Source organism: Sus scrofa, chromosome 13 (genome assembly GCF_000003025.6).
Source record: "Sus scrofa isolate TJ Tabasco breed Duroc chromosome 13, Sscrofa11.1, whole genome shotgun sequence".
NCBI classification, from domain to species: Eukaryota; Metazoa; Chordata; class Mammalia; order Artiodactyla; family Suidae; genus Sus; species Sus scrofa.
The window spans coordinates 22,947,538-22,968,364 of record NC_010455.5 but is presented as its reverse complement, the minus strand read 5'-3'; the positions used below and the strand labels follow the sequence as shown (position 1 = coordinate 22,968,364).

General features: G+C 54.4%; 2 protein-coding genes across 3 annotated transcripts in view; one reads left to right on the top strand and one right to left on the bottom strand.

Annotated features, from left to right (window-relative positions):
- ACAA1 (acetyl-CoA acyltransferase 1) overlaps positions 1–3,521 on the top strand; it is a 55,295-nt gene extending 51,774 nt beyond the window's left edge. For both annotated transcript variants that reach the window (XM_003132103.4, XM_021071664.1), the window contains 6 exons: positions 505–585; positions 1,711–1,901; positions 2,064–2,243; positions 2,517–2,572; positions 2,658–2,803; positions 3,128–3,521. In XM_003132103.4, coding sequence (XP_003132151.1) covers positions 505–585; positions 1,711–1,901; positions 2,064–2,243; positions 2,517–2,572; positions 2,658–2,803; positions 3,128–3,203 — 730 coding nt within the window. In that variant the 3' untranslated portion in view covers positions 3,204–3,521. The remainder of the gene's footprint in view (positions 1–504; positions 586–1,710; positions 1,902–2,063; positions 2,244–2,516; positions 2,573–2,657; positions 2,804–3,127) is intronic.
- Positions 3,394–20,827, bottom strand: part of DLEC1 (deleted in lung and esophageal cancer 1) — a 91,762-nt gene continuing 74,328 nt past the window's right edge. The window contains 19 exon segments of the mRNA XM_021071663.1: positions 3,394–3,847; positions 3,940–4,063; positions 4,274–4,427; positions 5,143–5,304; positions 6,316–6,525; positions 6,676–6,760; positions 6,936–7,030; positions 7,134–7,259; positions 7,329–7,436; positions 7,521–7,708; positions 7,711–7,725; positions 10,618–10,688; positions 11,143–11,261; positions 13,774–13,925; positions 14,849–14,919; positions 15,834–16,025; positions 16,531–16,661; positions 17,768–17,878; positions 18,457–18,610. Of these exon segments, the coding sequence (XP_020927322.1) occupies positions 3,724–3,847; positions 3,940–4,063; positions 4,274–4,427; positions 5,143–5,304; positions 6,316–6,525; positions 6,676–6,760; positions 6,936–7,030; positions 7,134–7,259; positions 7,329–7,436; positions 7,521–7,708; positions 7,711–7,725; positions 10,618–10,688; positions 11,143–11,261; positions 13,774–13,925; positions 14,849–14,919; positions 15,834–16,025; positions 16,531–16,661; positions 17,768–17,878; positions 18,457–18,610 (2,392 nt within the window). The 3' untranslated portion in view covers positions 3,394–3,723.

The following is a 20,827-nucleotide window of genomic DNA, read 5'->3' as shown; positions in this document are numbered from 1 at the left end:
CCGGTCCACTGGCAGGGAGTCCTGGCTCCACTGAATGTGTGAGATGTGTGATGCCTCCACATCCAGGAACCCTCTCCGAGGGAAGCCTGTAAAGCCAGAACTGCAGGCCGGAAGGCCCCCTGTGGCTCTGGGCTTCCCAGGTGAGGGTAGGCTCCAGCTGCGGGGAGCAGAAAGCCCCGCTGTGGCCTCCCAGAGGGGATGTGTCATTGCTCATCTCCCCACAGCAAAGCAGTTTTCCTTGAGCCACTGGAGAAGCTGGCCAAGAGTTGGCTGTTAGCATCTCCACCCCTGCCTTCTGGTGTACAAGCTCCTAAGGGTCCAGCCAGCATCATCAACTCCCTCCCTGTGGCCCTAGCTCCGCCCTGAGTCGCCACTCCTGTCTCTGTGGCAGGGACTGACCCTCCTGCCCCAGCCCCGGGGGCCCAGAGTTCCAAGTGCAGCTCTACAGTCTGACCCTGACCCCAGGCCGGACCACGTGCGCACTCTTTGCTGTCTGTGTTCTAGGATAACCTCAGAGAACGTAGCTAAGCGGTTTGGCATTTCAAGGGAGAAGCAGGATACCTTTGCACTGGCTTCCCAGCAAAAGTGAGTACTGTTTGGGGTGGGATGTTTAAAGCGCTAGAGAGAGAGATTTTGAAGCTGTCTTAAGTGGTCTGGAGTGGAGCTGCCCCGAGGCCGCACCTGGGCAGTAGCCTCCAGCTCCCAGTAGGGGGAAATGGGTGAGAGCCAGGGCCACTGTGCCGTTGGCACTTCCATGTCCTGTTAGCTTCTGTTCACCCCAAGTGTCTTTCTAAGTGGGCCTCTGTTTCCTCATCTCTTCATTGAGAGCATAAGAGGGCCAGGGCCCTTCTTTAGTTGGCTGTGGTTTGGTGATGAGACACAGTTAACTGCAGGCTTTTCTGGATAACCTGGAGGGTGAAGCTGGCACTGCTAGGGCCCCTGGCATCCCAGCTTCTGGACCACTCCTGAGTTTGGGGTAGCATCATGAGGCAGGGGAAGGCTGTAGTTGGCAAGCCCCCAGCTGCCCAGAGAGGACAGCAAGAGGAGGGAGCAAAGCATCCAGCCAGGTTGGCTGCTCTGATGCAGTGGTTGTTAGCAACTCAGGTCAAGTAACTCTTGAGAATTTGGTGAAAGCTACGGCCTTCTCTTTGTGGCTATGCCCTGGGCCCTTATATTTTGCTCATAATAATCAAGGATCACCCTAAAATCCTTTGTGCTTTTATACTGTTTAAATACTAAGATGCATCAAGTAGTTTAGTATATGTCGTTTTAAATGAGTGGAAGTGGAACAGATAGAATTGAGCTGGTGGGACTGAACACAAAAGTTAGCAGAAACCTGCATGAATTTCCTTGGCTCCAGCTTCAGTTTGGCTTAGTCCTTCTTGGGTAAAGGGCTCAGAGGGGACCCCCCACTTCCAAACCTCCCACTCCCCTTGAGGTTGTGATACACCAGCTTCTGAAGATATAAGGTTCAGGGACAAGAAGGCCCTGTAAAACCCTTTGCTCCCCACTTCCAGGACAGGCAGGGTAGTAAGTTAGGGACCTGCCCAGCCCCTCTGCACTCCCCCAAGGTGTGCGTGTCCTGACATTTAGCAGCCTGAGCTTTGCATGTCTGTCCCAAAGGGCGGGGGCTGGAAGCCTCAGGAAGGGACCTCAGGAAGGAAGGTAACCCCACGGGAGCCTGAGCCTGGCTGTCCATGGTGCTGGCAGGGCAGCCAGAGCCCAGAGCAAGGGCTGTTTCCAGGCTGAGATTGTGCCTGTGACCACCACGGTCTACGATGACAAGGGCAATGAGAAGAGCATCACCGTGGCCCAGGATGAGGGCATCCGCCCCAACACCACCATGGAGGGCCTGGCCAAACTGAAGCCTGCCTTCAAGCAGGGGGGCTCTACCACGGCTGGTGAGACTGGGCTGTGGCAGGGGGCGGGGGTGAGGATGGGGCTGCTTCCATGCTGGGCATTCTCCATGGGGGGCCTGGAGCCACCAGGCAAGGTGCACGTGAAAGGTGTGGACCCCCTCAGCCCTGCCCCAATACCTCGTTAACCATGTGATCTGCCTCCAGGAAACTCTAGCCAGGTGAGTGATGGGGCTGCTGCCCTCCTGCTGGCCCGGAGGTCCAAGGCAAAAGAGTTGGGCCTTCCCATCCTTGGGATCCTGAGGTCCTATGCAGTGGTCGGGGTCCCGCCGGACATCATGGGCATTGGACCTGCCTATGCCATCCCTGTGGCTTTGGAAAAAGCAGGTGAGATGGCTCCTTCCCACCCTAGGTTTGGATCCAGTTCCTGCCTCTTGTGCTAGTGCCAGAGGCAGGTGTGGGCAGAGACCTGAGGTGGGCCTTGGGTGCTGCAGGGTGACGGTGGGGCAAGTTAGCACCCTGACCCCACAGCTGAGACCCACTCACACATCTGGAACAGGGACAGACACTATGGGCAGCCTACAGACCATGGGTAGTGTGAGGCCCCAGGGAGACTGAGTGGCCACTGGGTCAGCTCAGGCATTTTCCTCTCACCTGCAGGGCTGACAGTTGATGACATAGACATCTTTGAGATCAATGAGGCCTTTGCAAGTCAGGTGAGACTTTGTTCTGCACCATGGCCTGGGTGGTGGCGCAGGGGACTGGGGAGGGAGCTGCGGCTGACGCTCTGCCTCCCTTCAGGCCCTCTACTGTGTGGAGAAGCTGAAACTACCCCCTGAGAAGGTGAACCCTCTAGGGGGGGCAGTGGCCTTGGGCCATCCGCTGGGCTGCACTGGGGCTCGGCAGGTCATCACGCTGCTCAATGAGCTGAAGCGCCGTGGGAAGAGGTGAGGCTGACCCCCGTCGGGGTGGCGGGGCGGTGGGGTGGTGCGGATGGCCCAACTGACCAGCTGAGGTGTTCACACAAACTCCAAGGGGAGGAGGTGGGTGGGGTGCCTGTTTTCCCTGCGGGCTAGCCGTGCAGGGGAAGCAAGCATCTGCCACCCTGTGTGTGCCTCAGTGGGCCGGCTGGGCAACGCTCGCCCTGAGGTCTGGCATCTTCTGTGCCCGCGAAGGCCTTGGTCCACCCAGCTCAGCTGGGCCCGGGGAGAGCTTGGTGATTTGATTCTGCCCTTTCGGCTTTCACACAACCAACACATTTTCTTCCACAGGGCATACGGGGTGGTGTCCATGTGTATCGGGACCGGCATGGGTGCTGCTGCGGTCTTCGAATACCCTGGAAACTGAGGGAGGCCCAGACCAGAGGCACTACCCACTGCTCTGGTGGCAACACTACAGAAGTGATATCTGGGCACCTCTAGCACCGATGGTGGCAAAGCAAGGTGCCTCCACTAACTCGGATATTGTGAACAATGATGATACGGTACAGGAAGCGTGAGGTGTCACGCGTCTCTGGAGGGGAGAGAGTCGGCTGGGGTTGGGTCACCCAGCCCACAAGGCTACCATGTGGTTCCTGGGGGAAAGGGCCTGTGGACGGAATGTGCAGCAGACATAGTAAATGTGTTGTCTTAGTGGATGGGCTTTTTCCGAAGGTCCAGTTCCTGCTATGCTGGTCCTGCCTCTGCTCAGTCTGAACACCCATCCTTAAGTGCCCTGCTCTCCTGTGGGTGACCTACTCTTTGTACTGCTCCACCTCTGAGGACACAGGGCACACACAGACCTGGAAGGGGGTCCCTTCATTGCAGCGGGTGCCCAGCACACCTGGTTGTAACTCTCAGTGTGTTTATTTCTGGGATGGGGGTAGGGCCTAGAGCTGGTGGGGTGACTCATATTTCTCATCATAAGAGCCTTCACCCCTGAGCCTCAGGGTGCAGGATTTCTCACCAAGCACACCTTCTACCACCAATGTGGACTTGTACAGCTTACAGCTCCTGTGGGGAGCAGGGATTGAGATGAGGCAAGGGCCCTGGGCCAGGGCTCTGGGTCCCGCAGGCAGTGCCAGTGAGATGATGAGAGGCTGTACCTGGCAGTGAAGGAAACCTGGAGGGTGATGGAGGTTGGGGGTGCGTTGCCCAGTCGTGCCTCCAGCAGCCCACTGCTTGGGGAGACCCTGAAGGCCACAGGGTCCTTGTCTGGCTCCTGCTGACCTGCATAAGGGAAGGGACACACAACACAGGGAGCGGACTCCCACCCAGCATCTTGGCTGTGCGCTGCTGGTCTTGCCTGTGGGATTGGGGAACTGGCCAGCTGTGCAGAGATGCCCAGGTGGTCCTGGACAAGGGCACGCAGGACAAGGGCACAGGGCACGCAGGCCTGCAGCACAGGGGAGCAGGGAGCCAGTGGGAGGCACGACTCACCTGTCAGCACAGCCCAGTAGCTCCGGCAGCTACTCAGGTTCATCAAGTAGACCTCCCGGACCTGGTCCTGGTTCACGAAGCAGGTCCCGAAGTCCACCCAGCTGGTGGAGAGCTGCAGCTCGGGCACGGCCACAACAGCCCGCAGGGGCACCACCTAGGGGGACAGAGCCTTTAACTTGGTGGGGACCAGTGGACCTTGCCCTGGATGTCTCTGACGACCCCCAGTACTGTAGCGTGTGAGGTGTGTACAGGCAGCACCACCCTGGAAGGAGAGGGCCAGCACCGCCCCTAACACCAGAGGATGCAGATGGGTTTCTGTGCAGGAAAAGGGCCAGGAAGGCCTGAGCTGCTCTCTGATTCCCTCACCACCCCTGCCTTGATCCAGCTCTGTGGTTTCAGCTCCCTGATTGAGCCGCCCTATGTCCTCTTGGGCTCTGGGCCAGCTCACCTTTTCCCAAGGCTTCTTCAGCTCAGCTCCACACCACAGACCCTGACCTTGGGTCAGAGTCCACAGCAAAAGAATGAGGCCTGTGGTGTTTGTATCTGGTGCTTCAGTTTCCACACAAGCCAGAGACAATGTTTCTCAGTGTTCTATGTCCCACCCATCAGGCCATTTCTTTGGCCTGGTTTCTCCTTTCTCCATTAAACACTCTGCAGGCTTCGCATGCCACCTTCTCCAGGAAGCTTTCCCTGATTTTCCACCCTACAACATCCCATCTGGCTCTGAGCTCCTAGGTCAGGTAGGGATGGATAACCTTTCTCTCTCCATGCTCTTCTAGGGCAGACTGTCAGGGTTTGTTCCCCTGGGACTACATGAAACCCAGCCCAGTCCTACCCTCCTTGTCGCAGGTGACATGTCTAGGACTCACCTGAGTGGTCTGGTTGGTGTACTCCAGAAGCAGATTCTGAGTGAACACCATTTCTTTCTCTCCATTCGCGCTCTGCTGTATTGCCACTCCGGGCAGCATCTGGTCAGCTGGGAGCTTCTGATAGGAGAGTAGCTCCAGGGAGAGTGAGAAGGACACGTTCACCTGAGCAGATGGGAATGAGCTGGCACCTCAGGCTGCTGGAGGCAGTTCCCCCAGTGGACTCCATCCTTCCCACCTGTAGGCCTGGCGAGGTCCCAGCTCAGCCTGCAGTGTCCCCACACCATGCTTAGCATCTGTCAGTCCCAGGGACAGGGCCATGCTGCCCACAGGAGCTGAGGGGCCAGAGGGGTGGAGACAAGCAAGCCACCCTCCCCACCACAGGACCAGGGCTGTGGTCTGGTGAGGAGGCCCAGCCCAGGCCTGTGTCTTTGTCCTGAGAGCAATGAGGAGTTTCTGCTGGGTTGCAAACAGGATGCTGAGTGACCTCTGCCTTCCTCAGGGTCGCCCTGGTAACTGCAGGGAGGAGGCTGGGGAAGCTTGAGTGGGAGCAAGGACATGGGTTTGGAGGCCAAGGTGGAACTCAGGCCCCCAAGAGGATGGGGCTTGAACACATGGCTCCCAAACCCAGGCCTGTGGACCAAGGTCCACCAATTTACCCAAAGCACCTGTTACGACATAGATTCCTGAGGCCAGGTCCTCTCATCTGTGGAGTGGAGTCTGGGGACTGTATTTCTAATCTGTGTCCTAAAGGCTTGGAAGCTTGTCCTAAATCAAGATTCGGGTGTGGACTGAAGGGAAGGGAGATGTGCTCAGACACTGAGGAGGGGCAACAGCAGGGCTGGGTCTGCGCCTCATGACAGTGCTCGGGACCAGGACACTGGCAGAGGGGACAAAGGGAGGGGTCTCGTGTGCCTGGGACGAACATGTGTCCACACTGATAGTCTGGTGGTCCCGGCCTGAGCAGGTCTGGCGTGCAGAGGTGTTCGCTGGACAGAGTGTGTCTACCAGAAGTGCTCTCAGGGCACAGCAGAGTCGAATCTGCAGGCCGGATGCCTGTGCACGCAGACCTGTGGGTGTGCTCTCTGTACACAGACATGAGTGTTTGTGAGAGGTGACCTCCAACCTGGGTGAGTGTGCCCGCTGAGGGCAGGGACTGCAGAACCTTCCACTGACCAGCATGTTCTCCTGTGGGTAGAGGACCAGCTGCTTGCCCGTCTCCTCCTCGCACTCCTGCTTCCAGCCGGGGCCAGGAGCTCTGTGGCTGCGGCTCGCCCCATTTTGAGAAACGGAGAAGGGCTTAGAGACCAGGAGCCGGAAGTGGTGTGGGATTTCCGTTGTGTTGGTCAGCTTCAGGTGGTGGGTGGTCACCAGCTCACTCAGCACCTGGGCGGCCACAGGGGTTGGAGGTGGGGTGCAGGATGCATCTCACCCTCTTAGCACGTGGCTCTGGGGGAGGGACTCAGATTGTAGCCCAGAGGCCTAGGGGAACACTGAGGTCCAGGTACGTTGGGTCAGGGGGTACAGCACACTCACCCCAGAAGAGGGCTGCTCAGGGATGAGGTCACTGGCCTGCTGCCAGAACTCCACACTGCCGCTGTAGTCCAGCTCCACGCTTAGCCTGCCGGCAGCAGGCATGGCTGGGCCTCAGGCTCACATGGCCCAGGGCTCACCTACTGGCTTCTCCCTCCCATTGCCATCCTTTTGCACCCAGAACCCTGTCTGGTCCCCCGCAGTGCCCGGGAAAGTTATGCCCTTCGCGGCTGGAGGGAGGCCAGGCAGCCCATCCTACTCACTGCGCAGGCCTCACATAGCTGTGCAGATCCAGCCTCATGGGTCCCACTGCGAAGTCCTGCAGGCGGCGCCTCCTCCCCGGAAGTTCCCTCTCCATCTACGAACCCAAGCCTGATTACCGGCATCCCTGAGCTGAGTGGGCAACGGGCTACCCAGCAGAGAGGCAGCAGCGTGGCCCCTCCCAAGCCAGGAGAGCTCACCTCGTCATCCAAGCTCATGAAGCCCAGGGCATAGCCAATACACTCCACCTTGTGCAGGACAGCGGGGCCGAGGACCACAGGTGTGAAGGAGATGTGGATGGTGCTGCTGCCCCCTGCAGGGACCACCTGGTCCAGACACAGTGGCCTCAGAACTGTCCATGCCTCCTGGCCCCCACCAGCCCCACCCCGACTCACCACCTGCTTGGGGCTGATGGAGAACAGGTGGGCAGAGGGCACCCCCTCGTGCTCCTGCAGGACCACTGAGATGATCTTGGAGGCACTGGCACTGGAGCTGCCCTCAGCCTGTCGTTAAGGAGTCCCAGGCTCACGCAGGCCCAAGGCTCACTGGCCACAGCCCTGCACCCAGCACCCCCCACCCCTGCTCACAAACTGGGCAGCTTCGTGGCTGGACTCAGACACATTGGAGGGACATGGAGATCCAAAGGAGCTGCTGCTCTCAGGCGTCTCAGGGCACAAGAGGTCATTCCCAGCTTGGTCCCGTGGTGGGAAGGGCGGCCCATAGAAAACCAGCAGCTCCACCAGCCAGTCCTCCCTGTCTTCTGGAATGTAGGTTCCCAGTCCAGGCGGATGTCTGGGGCAGATGTCGGGGGAGAGATAAGGAAGCGGAGACAACTCTTCCCTGGGCCCCCACCTCCCTGCAGGCCCCCAGAGGCTGCCTGTTCTCCAGCACTAGTTGAGGGGGCTGCACCTCCTCTCTAATGCCACCACTAGGCAGTTCTTGTTTTAAAAAAATCTACAGGCTTATGCCATCAGCCCCCTCACCCCTTGCCCTGGATCACAAGGCCAGGTTTCACGTCCAGATGTACCAGGCTCCCTGTCCTCTCCCCACAGCCTCCTTCCCTTCTGGCCAATTTGCTGGCTCCCCTGGGCCCTCCAACCTGTGTTCCCTACTTTTTCCCCCTCCATCCATCAGCTCCCATCTGCTTTCACCGCCTTCCCTGGCCAGGCCAGTCCCTGGGGGCTGCTGTGTCAACTTTGCCTTGCCAGGATTCTCTTCTCTCTTTGCCACCATCCTTCTACCCACTGGGCAAAACCTAACCCTGTGGGAACTGAACTGACCTCTGAGCCCTTGTAAGAAAGTCCCCCACGTTCTGAACCACTTGCCACCCTCGTAAATCTGTCCCCGACCTAAACGGTGTACCCACTCTGTCCCTCAGTTAATTTAGCTCTGCCAACCTGCATCCTGACACTTGCCCTCTCCCTGGCCTTCTCTGACCCTCAGTGGGTAGCCCCATCTCACCTCCCAGAAGCTCCTGAAGTCCTATCCTGAGCCCCCACATCTGTCTGCATCTATCCCACTCACCTCCTGCATCTATCCTGTTTCTCAGGGGCCAGGTGTGACCTATCTCCCATCTTTCCCAGCTGTTTTCCAACGGCACTTAAGCAAAGTCAGAGGTTTCTTGAACAAGCATCCCTCTGCCAGACCACCTGTCCAGTACTACCTCTCTTCCCCACAGCAACGTGTAGGACAAGTGGTCCATCAGTGCCTCCCCCCATGGGCTTTCACCCAACCCCAGCTCACACGTGAGTCATGGCTTGCCCCTTGGGAATGCCTGGTGAACACACCCCCAAGGTCTCTGATCTAGTAGTTCCTGGGGTTATTACACAACATCTGCCTTTTGTACCCATCAAATCACTCTCATCATGGCCACCGATGACCCCCATAACCTAAGGTTCAGAGGGTCTCACAGGTAAAGAGAGAGAAATGTGCAAGAGGAAGAGAAGGTAACCAGGGATGGAAAGCAAAGTAGGAGAGAAATCTCAGACAAAGGGAAAATAGAATCAAGTCACAAAAAGCAAAATGAAAGTAGAAAAAATACAAAGTAAAATAAATCACAGAATAAAAATACATAGATTGAGATTTTAAAAAGCACAGTTCTCTGGGAGTTCCCATTGTGGCTCAGCAATGACAAACCCAACTAGTATCCATGAGGATGTGGGTTCGATCCCTGGCCTCACTCAGTGGGTTAAGGATCTGGCATTGAGTTGTGGTGTAGGTCATAGACTCAGCTCAGATCCCAGATCCAGTGTTGCTGTGGCTGTGGTGTAGGCCAGTGGCTACAGCTCTGATTTGAGCCCCAGCCAGGGAACCTCCATATGCTGCATATGCGGTCCTAAGAAGACAAAAGACAAAAACACACCATTCTCTGTTGCTTACAAAGAAACACACATCAAAGTCACAAATGGTGAGGGGCAAATGCGACAGGCAACCTGAGGAACAATGTTACCGTAGTGCAAGGTAGATTTTAAGCACTTAATGGGGCCAAAGAGGAATATTTCAGAGTGATAAAAGGCATCATTTAGTGAAGATTTTGTTCTCAAAATGCATCTAACAATATAGAAATTAAAACATAAAGCAGGAGTTCCCGTCGTGGCGCAGTGGTTAACGAATCCTACTAGGAACCATGAGGTTGCGGGTTCGGTCCCTGCCCTTGCTCAGTGGGTTAACGATCCGGCGTTGCCGTGAGCTGTGGTGTAGGTTGCAGACGCGGCTGGATCCTGCGTTGCTGTGGCTCTGGCGTAGGCTGGTGGCTGCAGCTCCGATTAACCCCTAGCCTGGGAACCTCCATATGCCGCGGGAGCGGCCCAAGAAATAGCAAAAAGCCAAAAAAAAAAAAAAAAAAAAAAAAAAAATAAAGCAAAACTACTAGAAATGCCAGGAGAGTGTGATATGATTTCAGTGGTTGACTCCAGGACACACTTTCCCCATCCAGTGGACAAAGATAAGCAAGGTCACAGAGTGGCCATTCCCTTCTATTCACAGCACGTTCCCTCGGATCCCCCAAGGAGCTTAAAAACCATATTGCTTAGGTGCTGCCTCTAGAGACTCAGTTCAGTCGGTGTGCAGTAGCCCAGCCTCAAGGTACTTTGAATCCTCCCCTGAGACTCTGGTTCTGAGCTGGCCTTAACTCGTCCTGTGGCTCATACGCTCCCTTGGGTCCAGTTGGGTCGCCTTCCTCCTGGCTTTGGCCTTGAACGCCCTCCATACAGTCCCCCAGCACTCTGGCCACTCTGCAGATATACTCAAATGTACTCAATGTGCCAGTAAGCAGGCCACGGTCATGTCTATGCCACCCATCAGGATGTTGCCTCTTTATCCCCAGTTCCTTGCAAGAACCTGGGGCTGCTGGCTCAAGGGATGAGAAAAGGTGACCCTACAAATTTCTGTCCCTATGCAAAGTGGGCCAGACGAGGGTGTCTGTGGCCCATGGACAGTGGGAGACCCCAGGTCCTACAGACAAGGGCAAGTCCTGTCCTTCAGGGTAGAAGTGGCTCTGACAACCCCCAATGGGCTTGGTCGCTCCCTACCTTGGTGCTCAGGGACCTCCCTCAGTACCCACAGGCCAACTGGGTTCCTGGGTCCCAGTCCCGGGCCATCAGCTTCCCCCAGCCCCATTTTCCCTCCAGCCCGCCCGCTACATGGCACAACCGTGAGTCCCAGTTTCCCTGGTGAGCGTCTTACCACAGGGGCTGGAATTATTCAGGCGAAGGGCCCGGGTGACTGTGTCTCCTCCAGACATCTGGGTGCCAAACCTGGAAGCAGAGACCAGGGCACACACCTCACAGGGGGCAGTCCCACTGTGGTCTGCCTTCACCCTGGAGTCACTGAGACCCAGGGCTGGAGGCCCTCTGCATGCAGTGCCTGGTGGACTGTGACCCAGGGATGCTCAAGGCCCAGGTAAGCCCTGGGCCAACTCAACAATAACACTGACCAAGCACACAGATCCCAGTTCAGTGGGGGTGAGGGGCCCTGTGTCTGGCCCAGACCCCGGGCGATACTGACAGCTCGTGACTTTTGTCCCATCAAAGCCCTTCGAGATGTGCAGATCGCAGCCATGCCTCCTGAGGGCTCTGTCCTCCAGGGTAGCCCTGGTCTGGGGCTTTCATGCTAGGTGGCATCAAATGGCCAGTTGGACAGCAACAAGTCAGCATGGGTAGCCTAGAGCCTTTCAAGGGTTGGAGGAGGCACAGGGGAGAGGGACGGTACCTGATGACAGGCTCCTTCTGGAAGTAGTCAGCAGTGTAGAAGGTGGGCCTCTGGGAGCTGATGGGGCAGCCCACCACCGCCATGTGCACCGGGATGACAGCTGGCGGCAAATCTCCTGCCTGCAAACACATACCAATTCCTGGTCACTCCTGTCACTGGCTGCCACCGTATCCCTTGGCTCCCCATCCCCTCTGCACAAGGCCTTCCTGCCTCAGCCAGCCCAGGGTCTCCACAGCCTGGTCCCAGCTGGGTGAGGACTCACTTCCTGCTGTCTGATGCTCACCCTGGACCCCCTAAGGGCCTGGGGCTACCTGGCTTCTCAGCTGCAGGTTTGCTGCCCTGCCTTTCCGCCCAGCGCCAGGACTCCACAGGTCTCCCAGCCCAATGGTCTTGGGCATCTTATGGCCCTTTTGATTCAATTTATCTTTTAAATGGAAATAACTTTCTCATTCTTCCCTGATAATAAAAACCAATCTTTTTTTTTTTTTTTTTTTGGCTGCACCTACAGCCTATGAAAGTTCCTGGTCCAGGAATCAAACCTATGCCATAGCAGCACCCAAGCCACAGCAGTGACAATGCCAGGTCCTTAACCCACTGAACCACCAGGGAGCTCCAAAAGCAAGAAATTTTTTCAACATTTAAAATAGAATATGATACCTATAATCCTACATCACCCCCAGCCTGACTCACTGTGAACACTTTAGTGTACAACTGTCTAGACAGACTTGTGTATGTAGAACACAGATATAAATGGAGCATTCTGGCAGGCTCTAGTTTGGATAATTTCCTCTTTTAAGAACATATGATAATTTTACTAATGAAGGCTTTCAGTGTCATTTAACAAGCTGTGCAAAATCCTGTTGTATGGACGTAGCCTAATGTTTTAATCCAATCTTCTCCTGATGGATATGGATGTTTCATTTGTTTCCTTTTCCCCCCTTCTACTATAACAATGCTGAGAAGAAGAGGAAGCCTGGGATGCCCACTGTGGTGCAGTGAGTTAAGAATATGACTGCATTGGCTCAGGTGGCTGCAGAGGCACAGGTTTGATCCCAAGCCCAGCACAGTGGGTTTAAGGATCCCACATTGCCGCAGCTGCATGTAGGTTGCAGCTCTGGCTTGGATTCAATCCCTTGCCCAGGAACTTCCATATGCCATGGGTGCAGCCATGAAAAAAAAAAAGAAAAGAAAAGCAAGTCTGGTACAAAGGTATTTGTCACATATCCACTTCTTTCCTTGGGGTGACTTTAAACGTATGTCCCAGCACACTGCACAAGTGCCTCTGGAGGGTGGCACATGTTTCCCAGCCCACCTGGCTGTGTGCGTGAGGACTCCTCCCCTGCACCCTCACTAGCAGCTTTTTAAAAATTTTTAAATTATTGTTGATTTATAATGCTCCAGCAACTTTTATACCTTGCTAATCTCAGGTATGACTTTAATTCTTTTTTAATTACCAGAGATGGTGGTAAATTTTTCATGTTCACTGGCCATCTCTATTTGTCATTTTTCAACTGCCTACTTGAGACTTTGCCTGGTTGGGATGCTTCTGCCCACCTTCCCCCCATTATTGTTAGTTATAAATGCTTTGGGTTTTTGTTGTTTTGTTTTACTGTTTTTGTTTTTAGGGCCATACCCAAGGCATATAGAGGTTCCCAGGCTAGGGGTCAAATTGGAGCTGCAGCTTCCAGCCTACATCATAGCCACAGCGACGCAGGATCCAACCTGCGTCTGCAACCTACACCACAGCTCACAGCAACACCAGATCCTTAACCCATGAGCAGGGCCAGGAATCAAACCCGCATCCTCATGGATCCTAGTCAGGGTCATTAACTGCTGAGCCATGAAAGAAACTCTGGTGTTTTTCGTTTGTTTGTTTGTTTGTTTTTAAATTTTGGCTATATCTGCAAATGTGGAAGTTCCAGAGCGGTGACTCAAGCCACAGCAGTGACAATGCTGGATCCATTAACTGCTAGGCCACCAGCAAACTCTGCCTTTGTCAAAGGGCACAGCACAATTTAAAGCAAATGTCTATCACAACTAAACTGTCCAATTTACTAAATAGTTCATGAAAATTTGTGCAAGAACTAAACAGCACAGGACTTTGTACACATTTCATCCCTCCACACTAAAAGAGGCAGTCCCCAGTGGCACCATCTGTTGTCTTATCCATCCCTGTACCATCCACAATCCAGGGGACGACCACACAGGAACCCACGCAGAGGCACTCAGGTCATACTAAAGGAGTGAGCACATGAAGGGGCTGATGGGGAATGAACGGTTGCATTAAGGCCTAGGCCAGACTGCACTTTCTCTCCACACTTGTTGCCCACGCCGGTTCTTGGTCCGGGCAGGCAGCTCATCGAACTCCTCTGCCCTCAGTGTGGCCTCAGCCTCAGAGGACCTCATGGGGAAATGTGTGGGCACATCTCCTGCTCGCAGGATCCCACCTGCAGGAATCCCAGTGGTTGCTATAGATGCAAAGGCCCATCCTGAGTTCAGGGGGAATCATCTTTCCACTTGGTGAGATCTGGGAGGCTGAGGGCCAGGAGGTGGGGGAGAGTGAACTTGAAGGTGCAGCCCTGGGTGGGGGACCCTGAGCTCCCAGGCGGTCACCTGCCTGTGTGCCCTTACCGTGCAGATGAGGTTGTCCCAGTATTCGCCCCACATGTTCGCACAGGCTGTGATGTCGATGCTGAGCTGCTGATGGGCCCCCAGCACGCCCTGGGAGAGGTGGAGAAAGAAGGCAGCGCCTTTCCCATGAGACAACATGCTTTCCATAAACTCTGGGGGAGAACCAGGAATGGGGACTCAGGAACCCAGGGCAGGAGTGAGGTCCAAACCCTCAAGTGTTAGCAAAGCGCCGAACCAGATAAGCCACCCACAGCTTCTCCTTGATCTGGTTGAAGATATCCTCCTTCTGGACACCTAGTGTCCAGGGTCCAGCCTCTCTCAGCTTCCATCAGGCAGGGTCCCAGTGGGAACCCTCCCTTTTTTCTTCCTTTTTGTCTTTTCTGGAGTTCCCTGGCCAGGGATCAGATCTGAGCCACAGTTGTGACCTATGCTGCAGCTATGGCAACACCAGATCCTTTATCTTTTTTTTTTTTTTTGTCTTTTCAGGGCCACACCTGCCACATATAGAAGTTCCCAGGCTAGGGGTCTAATCAGAGCTGTAGCCGCCAGCCTACGCCACAGCCACAGCAATGCCAGATCCAAGAAGCGTCTACGACCTACACCACAGCTCACAGCAACGCCAGATCCTTAACCCACTGAGCAAGGCCAGGGATCGAACCCAGAACCTCATGGTTCCCAGTCGAATTCATTTCTGCTGCACCACAATGGGAACTCCCAGATCCTTTCTCTTTTAACCCACTGTTCAGGCTGGGGATCAAACCTGCGTCCTGGTGCTGCAGAGATGCTGCCAATCCTATTGTGCCACAGTAGGAATTTCGAGCCCTCCCTTTTGAGCCACTGCCCATCCCAAATCAAAGCCAGGCTTTGGGCACAAGCCACATTTGCACTAGCTAGGAGATGGCCTCGTTTAAAAGAGGGAGCATGGTCAGGGGAAGTGTCATGGCCATATCAGAGACTTGGCTAGAAAAGACACAGAGAAGTGCTCTCTGGTCAGGGTCTCCTCAAAGTGGCAGCTGGCCCACAACCCAGGAAGGTCAAAGGAAAGCCTGCTCACTGCCAGCCCTGGGGCTCTTACCCAGCTGCTCACGCTTGGCCAAGAGCTCACGCATCCGAGCTGTCCTCAGCAGGGCAGGAGGCATGTCGGGGCTTGACAAGACAGGACACAGAAACAGCATCACCCTGGCCCTTCCCCAGACCTGAGTTGCCTCCCCTGGCAACTAGCATCCACCAGGTGCCCAGAGGAGGAAGGGGGACCTGCCTGCTCTTCCCAGGGGAGAGCTGGTCAGTCCTCTTCTTTACTTCTGCCCGTGGTCTCTGCTCCCACTGTCCCCCTCCCACTCATAGCATCCCAGATGCAGGTCACCCACCAGCCCCAGGGGTGCCTTCCCACCCACTCAGGGAGTTATAGAGCAGGGACCCCAGATCCCCAGGCCCTGGGTGACCCCTGGTTACAAACCCAGCCCAGCCTCCCTGTCCATTGCTCAGCCTTCTGCACCAAGCCACTTCCAGGCTTTCCTGCTGACACCTGTGCAGCACTGAGCATGTACTAACTTCCAGCAGCAGGCCGGTTAATGGCTTAGGAAGTGTTTGTGGTGCCTACCAGCACTGGCTGTCACTGGTTTTGAATTTGGGCGCCCCGTCTTAGGATTTTTGGTGGTGAGGCATCTGCAGCAGGTGCTGATAAAGTGCCTGTTTCTGGAGTGTAAGTACTTTCACAGTGGCTGATTTCAAGTTACAGCTTTGCACCCTGCCTCACTGCCACATCTCTGTCCAGTTCCCCAGCTACAGTAGCTCTTCCCCAACACTGCCTGGTTGATCAGAAGCCCCCCGCCTCAGCAGCCCAGGCTGAGAAGGGGCCACAAGGCCAGCCTTTCCCACAGGCCCGCTCAGGCAGCAGGGCCCTCTCCTCTCTGTGTTTCCCCATATCCACCTGTGTAAACCCTCTTCCCACACCCCATGCCCACCCGCCTCCTGCCCCCTGAGCCACACAGAGGCCCAAAAGGGCAGCCCTGGCCACGACCTCCCCAGAAACAGCCTCTGAAGTTGGATACTGGACGTACAGCCTGGGTTTTTGGCTCAGGCTGATGCCGGGGCTCCCGAAGTACTCAAACTTGAGGGTGAAAGGGGTCTGTATCGGGGAGCAATTGGTCAGGATGAGCTGGCGAGTCACGCGGGTCCTCAACGGCACTGTCGAGCCAAAGTCCAGGTGCAGCCTCTCCGGGTGGCCTGGCCACAGCTCTCTGCTGGGAACACTGCCCCATGCCCAGGGCACCAGGTTACAAGCCACTCTCGGCCCTGCTCAGGGAGCTGCCTCAGGTTAGGGATGCCAGAGCTGCCCAGAAGCCAGGCTCCATCCTCCAAGTCCTCCTTGTCAAGCTGCCACCCCATTGATGTACCCTCTGTGCCCACCCATGATGCCCAGAGAGGCTCCAAGCCCACCGACCCTCCCTGGCCAGGGGCAGACTGGCCTGTCTCCCAGGTGCTAGGCCTGGGGGGCAAGCCCAAGATATACCCAGCCCTGTCCCCTGCCATCCTCAACCTGCCTGGTCACCATGTCTCCAAGTGTGTGTACAAAGACCACACAGAGGGTGAGGATGGTGTGGAGGGGGCCCATGCCACAGTTTGTGAGTTTCCATGACAACACTGTAGCATTTTCCTGGCTGTAGGAATCAGCTGGGAGGAGGCAGGTATCACAGCCATGCTGGTCCTTTGAATGCTGCCTCAGCCCTCAGTCCCTGGCCTCGGCCCTGGGCTCACCTGCTGTCAGAGTCCTCTGGGGAGATGGCGATGGCCACTTGTAGTCCCTGGGGTTTCCCAGAAATGCCCAGAACCAGAGGCTCCTTCATGCCTGACACGTTACAAGGGAGGGCCAGATCCCTCAACTCTTCCTGTAAGAAAGCCCATCAGGAGTTCCCACGTGGCTCGGCAGTAACGAACCTGACTAGTATCTATGAGGACGCAAGCTCAATCCCTGGCCTTGCTCAGAGGGTTAAGGATCTGGCATCGCTGTGGCTGTGGTGTAGGCCAGCAGCTATAGCTCTCATTCATCCCCTAGGCTGGGAACTTCTATATGCTGCAGGTGTGGCCCTAAAAAGACAATAAAGAAAAAAGAAAAGAAAGGAAAGCCCATCAGACACCCATCACACAGGTAAGTCCCAGGACTACACCTCAGCTGGGCAGCCTCGGGTGGTCTCCTGCATACAGGCGCTTTGCTCTGGGGCAGGGGCTCAACACAAAGGCTTGTCCAGGTCATCTCTGTGAAGGGCTCCCAGGCCCTCCAGTGAACCACCATCCACAGACACAGCCTGTTGGACCCAATATCTGGGCAAGCCCACGTGAGGGGAGACCCCTCTGAGCAGACCTCTGGAGAAGCTTCACATTTACTTGAATAGGGCTGCTACCACAGAAATTGGCCCCTTACTGCGTAATGTCTGCTCTGTGCGGGTCTGGGCTCACCCATGTCACCCGAGAGCTCAGGCTCAGCTGTGTAAGGAAGCCCACTGTCCCCATGTTTGCCAGAGAAGAAGTGGGACCCAGGTGTGCTAGTCCCTGTGAGGAAGAAGTTTCTTTTTCCTCAAGAACCACAAATGGGTGGCCAGCCACCACCCAAGTCCTGAGTACACCCCGTTTGATGGCCCTCCTGTGGCCATCAAGGAGCGATGTCCAACATAGGGCCTGCAGGGGCAACAGCTCTGCCCTGCATCTAGGGACAGTTGGGAAGCGGAGCCCACTTGTCCCACCACAGAGAATGGCCCAGGAAGGGCCAAAGCTGGTGCCAAAGGGTTTCAGGGCACATCCAGGCCTGCTCCAGGCTTCCTGTCCCTGTATCCCTAGAAAGTAAGCCCAGCAGGAATGGGGCCCCTAGACCCAAATGCAAGAGATTTCTGGACTCACAAAGCCCAGGAGAGGGGTCTGAGGCAGACTGCCCAGTGGCACACACGCATACAGCCAGGGGGCCTGCCTGGTCTCGTGGGCCCCTTACCACCTCACTCACCTGGGTGTGAGTGGTCAACTCCAGGCTGAGCTGGCACTCCTCACTGGGGCCCAGCATGCCATGTCTGGGGGAGACTTTGGCTCTGCAGAAGCTGGCTTGGAGCCCTACGAGCTGGCAGACACATGGGTGAGTCACATGCTAGGCTCCCCGGACAGACCAGGGCCAGAGAAAGGGCTCAGCACCACATGCTCTGAGGAGGCTGGTGGACTGGGGGCCACAGTGAGATCAGTAGGGCAGGGTGCTCACGAGGGTGGGGGATAGGTCCCTTCTCTCTTCCCACCTACCCCCTTCAACCTCACACCTGCCCAGGGTCATCTGGACTAAACAGGCTGCCCTGGGAGGCACAGGGCAAGGCGAACAGGGAGCAGCTGCCTCTGATCCCCAAGGCACACAGGGCATTCACCCTGGGGGGGTGCCACAGCTGGGCTCCTAACAGTTGCGTGGACCAGTCACGGCCTGCGCTGGCTGGGAGGCCTAGCTGGTGGCCCAGAAACTCCTTCTCTGGCAGGGAACTGGAATTCCTGAAGGCCGGACAATGCAAAGCCAGGCCAGGCGTGCTGAGCCCTGCAAGAGCCCAGCGTTCCAGGCTGTGAGGGGATCTGTTCTGGGAGGTGTCTAGGGCCCACCTCCTCCTTCACAAGGGCCTCTGAGGGCTGCAGCCCTGGTTCCCTCAGCATGGGCCCCCTCACCTTGCCCCAATGGAACCTTGTGGGCAGCAGCGTGCCATTGATGAGTGTGATGGTCGCCTTGGCAGGCATGCCCAGGTAGAGGTTGGTGACCTGCACCTGGCTGCTCTGGAGATACGCATAGGGCTCCTGCACCTCAGCATACACAGGAAGGTAGCTGGGACACAAGGAAATAAAAGGCATACTCATCAGTAAAGAGGAAACAGGAGTTCCCTCGTGGCTCAGCGGTTAACGAATCCAACTAGGATCCATGAGGATGTGGGTTCGATCCCTGGCCTTTACTCAGTGGGTTAAGGATCCAGAGTTGCTGTGGCTCTGGTGTAGGCTGGTGGCTGCAGTTCTGATTTGACCCCTAGCCTGGCAACCTCCGTATGCCTTGGGAGCAAACCCCCCCAAAAAGAAAAGAGGAAACAGAGTTCCCTTTTGGTGCAGTGGGTTAAGGATCCAGCACTGTCACTGCAGTGGCTCTCATTGCTGCTGTGGCATGGGTTTGACATCTGGCCTGGGAACTTCCACATTCCACAGGCAAAACTAACATAAATAAATAGATTAATTTAAAAAAAGAAAAGAAAAGGGAAAATAAAACTGTCCCTATATGCAGATGACATGATGGTCTACATAGACAATCCCAAGGAATTTGTATTTTTAAAAATCTTGCTACTAATGAGTATTCAGCAAAGTGAGGGTAAAAATGAACATAGAAAAATCAATCACATTTTAATAGGCTAACCAGAAGTGTGTGGAAACAGAAGTCAAAAATAAATGCCATTTATAAGTGCTCCAAAAGTGAAACACTTAGTAAATAGTAAAACATGTGTAGGACTTGTGTGCTGAAAACTACAAAACACTGATGAAAGAAATCAAAGACAACAAATGGAGAGACAGAGTTCCTGCGGTGGCTCAGTGGTTAATGAACACGATTAGCATCCATGAGGATGTAGGTTCAATCACTGGCCTTGCTCAGTGGGTTAAGGATCTGGTGTTGCTGTGAGCTGTGGTGTAGGTCGCAGACACAGCTCAGATCTGGCATTGCTGCGGCTGTGGCTGTGGTGTAGCCTGGTAGCTACAGCTCCGATAGACCCCTAGCCTGAAACCTCCATATGCCACAAGTGTGGCCCAGAAAAGAAAAAAAAAAAAAGAAGACAAAAACAAATGGAGAGTCATCAATCACGGTCATGGATTAGAAGACTCAGCATAGATGTCAATTCTCCCCAGATTGATCATTTAAGCTTAATACAACAATTCTCATCAAAATTCTCAGCAAGGACTTTTGCTAGATATGGACAAGCCTATTATAAAATGTATACAGAAAGACAAAGGACAAAGACTAAAACATTTTTAAAAAGAAGAAAAAAGTTGGAAATCATTCTACTGGATGTTAAGACTTACTACACGGCTACAGCAATCAAGACAATATGCTATGAGTGGAGGGATGTACACAATAGATCAATGAAATAATATAGAAAACCTAGAAATAGACCCAAATAAGTCTGAGGTTTTTTTTTCTTATATAAGGAATGGAAATAATATGCACTTTTAAAAATTTTTTGTTTTTTTGGCTGCACCCAAGGCACACAAAAATTCGCAGGCCAAGGACTAAAACTGCATCACAGCTGCTTCAGTGTCAACACCAGTTCCTTAACCTGATGTGCCACAAGAGAACTCTGCAAACTCCTTAATTTTTAAATTTGAAATAACTGTAGGTTTACACGCAGCTGTAACAAAAAAAAAAAAATGCAGAGGAATCAGGTATACTCTCACCCAATTTCTCAGCGGTAACATCTTGCATAACTAACTATAGCACAATATTACAAGCAGGACGTCAACATGGATACAATTTAGCAACCTTATTCAGACCCCATCAGGTTTATAGGCACCCGTTTGCATGTATGTATTTACTTCCACACAATTTTATCACGTGTAGATACTCATGACACCACCACAGTCAAGATACAGGACAGTTCAACACAAGGATGTTTTATATTGTCCTTTTTTTTTTTTAACTACCCACCTCCACCATTTTTTTTTTTTTTGGCCATAAATATCTAGGTGTTGTTCACTTTGTTCAACATTAAAGGATTTTTTCCAAAAGACCAATGAACCATTACCATTTTGGCCAGCATGGGAATCTTCAAGAATATCAGGTAAGGAGTTCCCACTGTGGTGAGTAGAAATGAAACCAACTAGTATCCATGACAATGTGGGTTCAATCCCTGGCCTCGCTCAGTGGGTTGGGGATCTGGTGTTGCTGTGGCTGTGGTGTAAGCTGGCAGCTGTAGTTATGACCCCTAGCCTGGGAACTTCCATAGCCTTGGGTGTGGCCCTAAGAAGACCAAAAAAAAAAAAAAAAAAAAAAAAAGGAGTATCAAGTAAG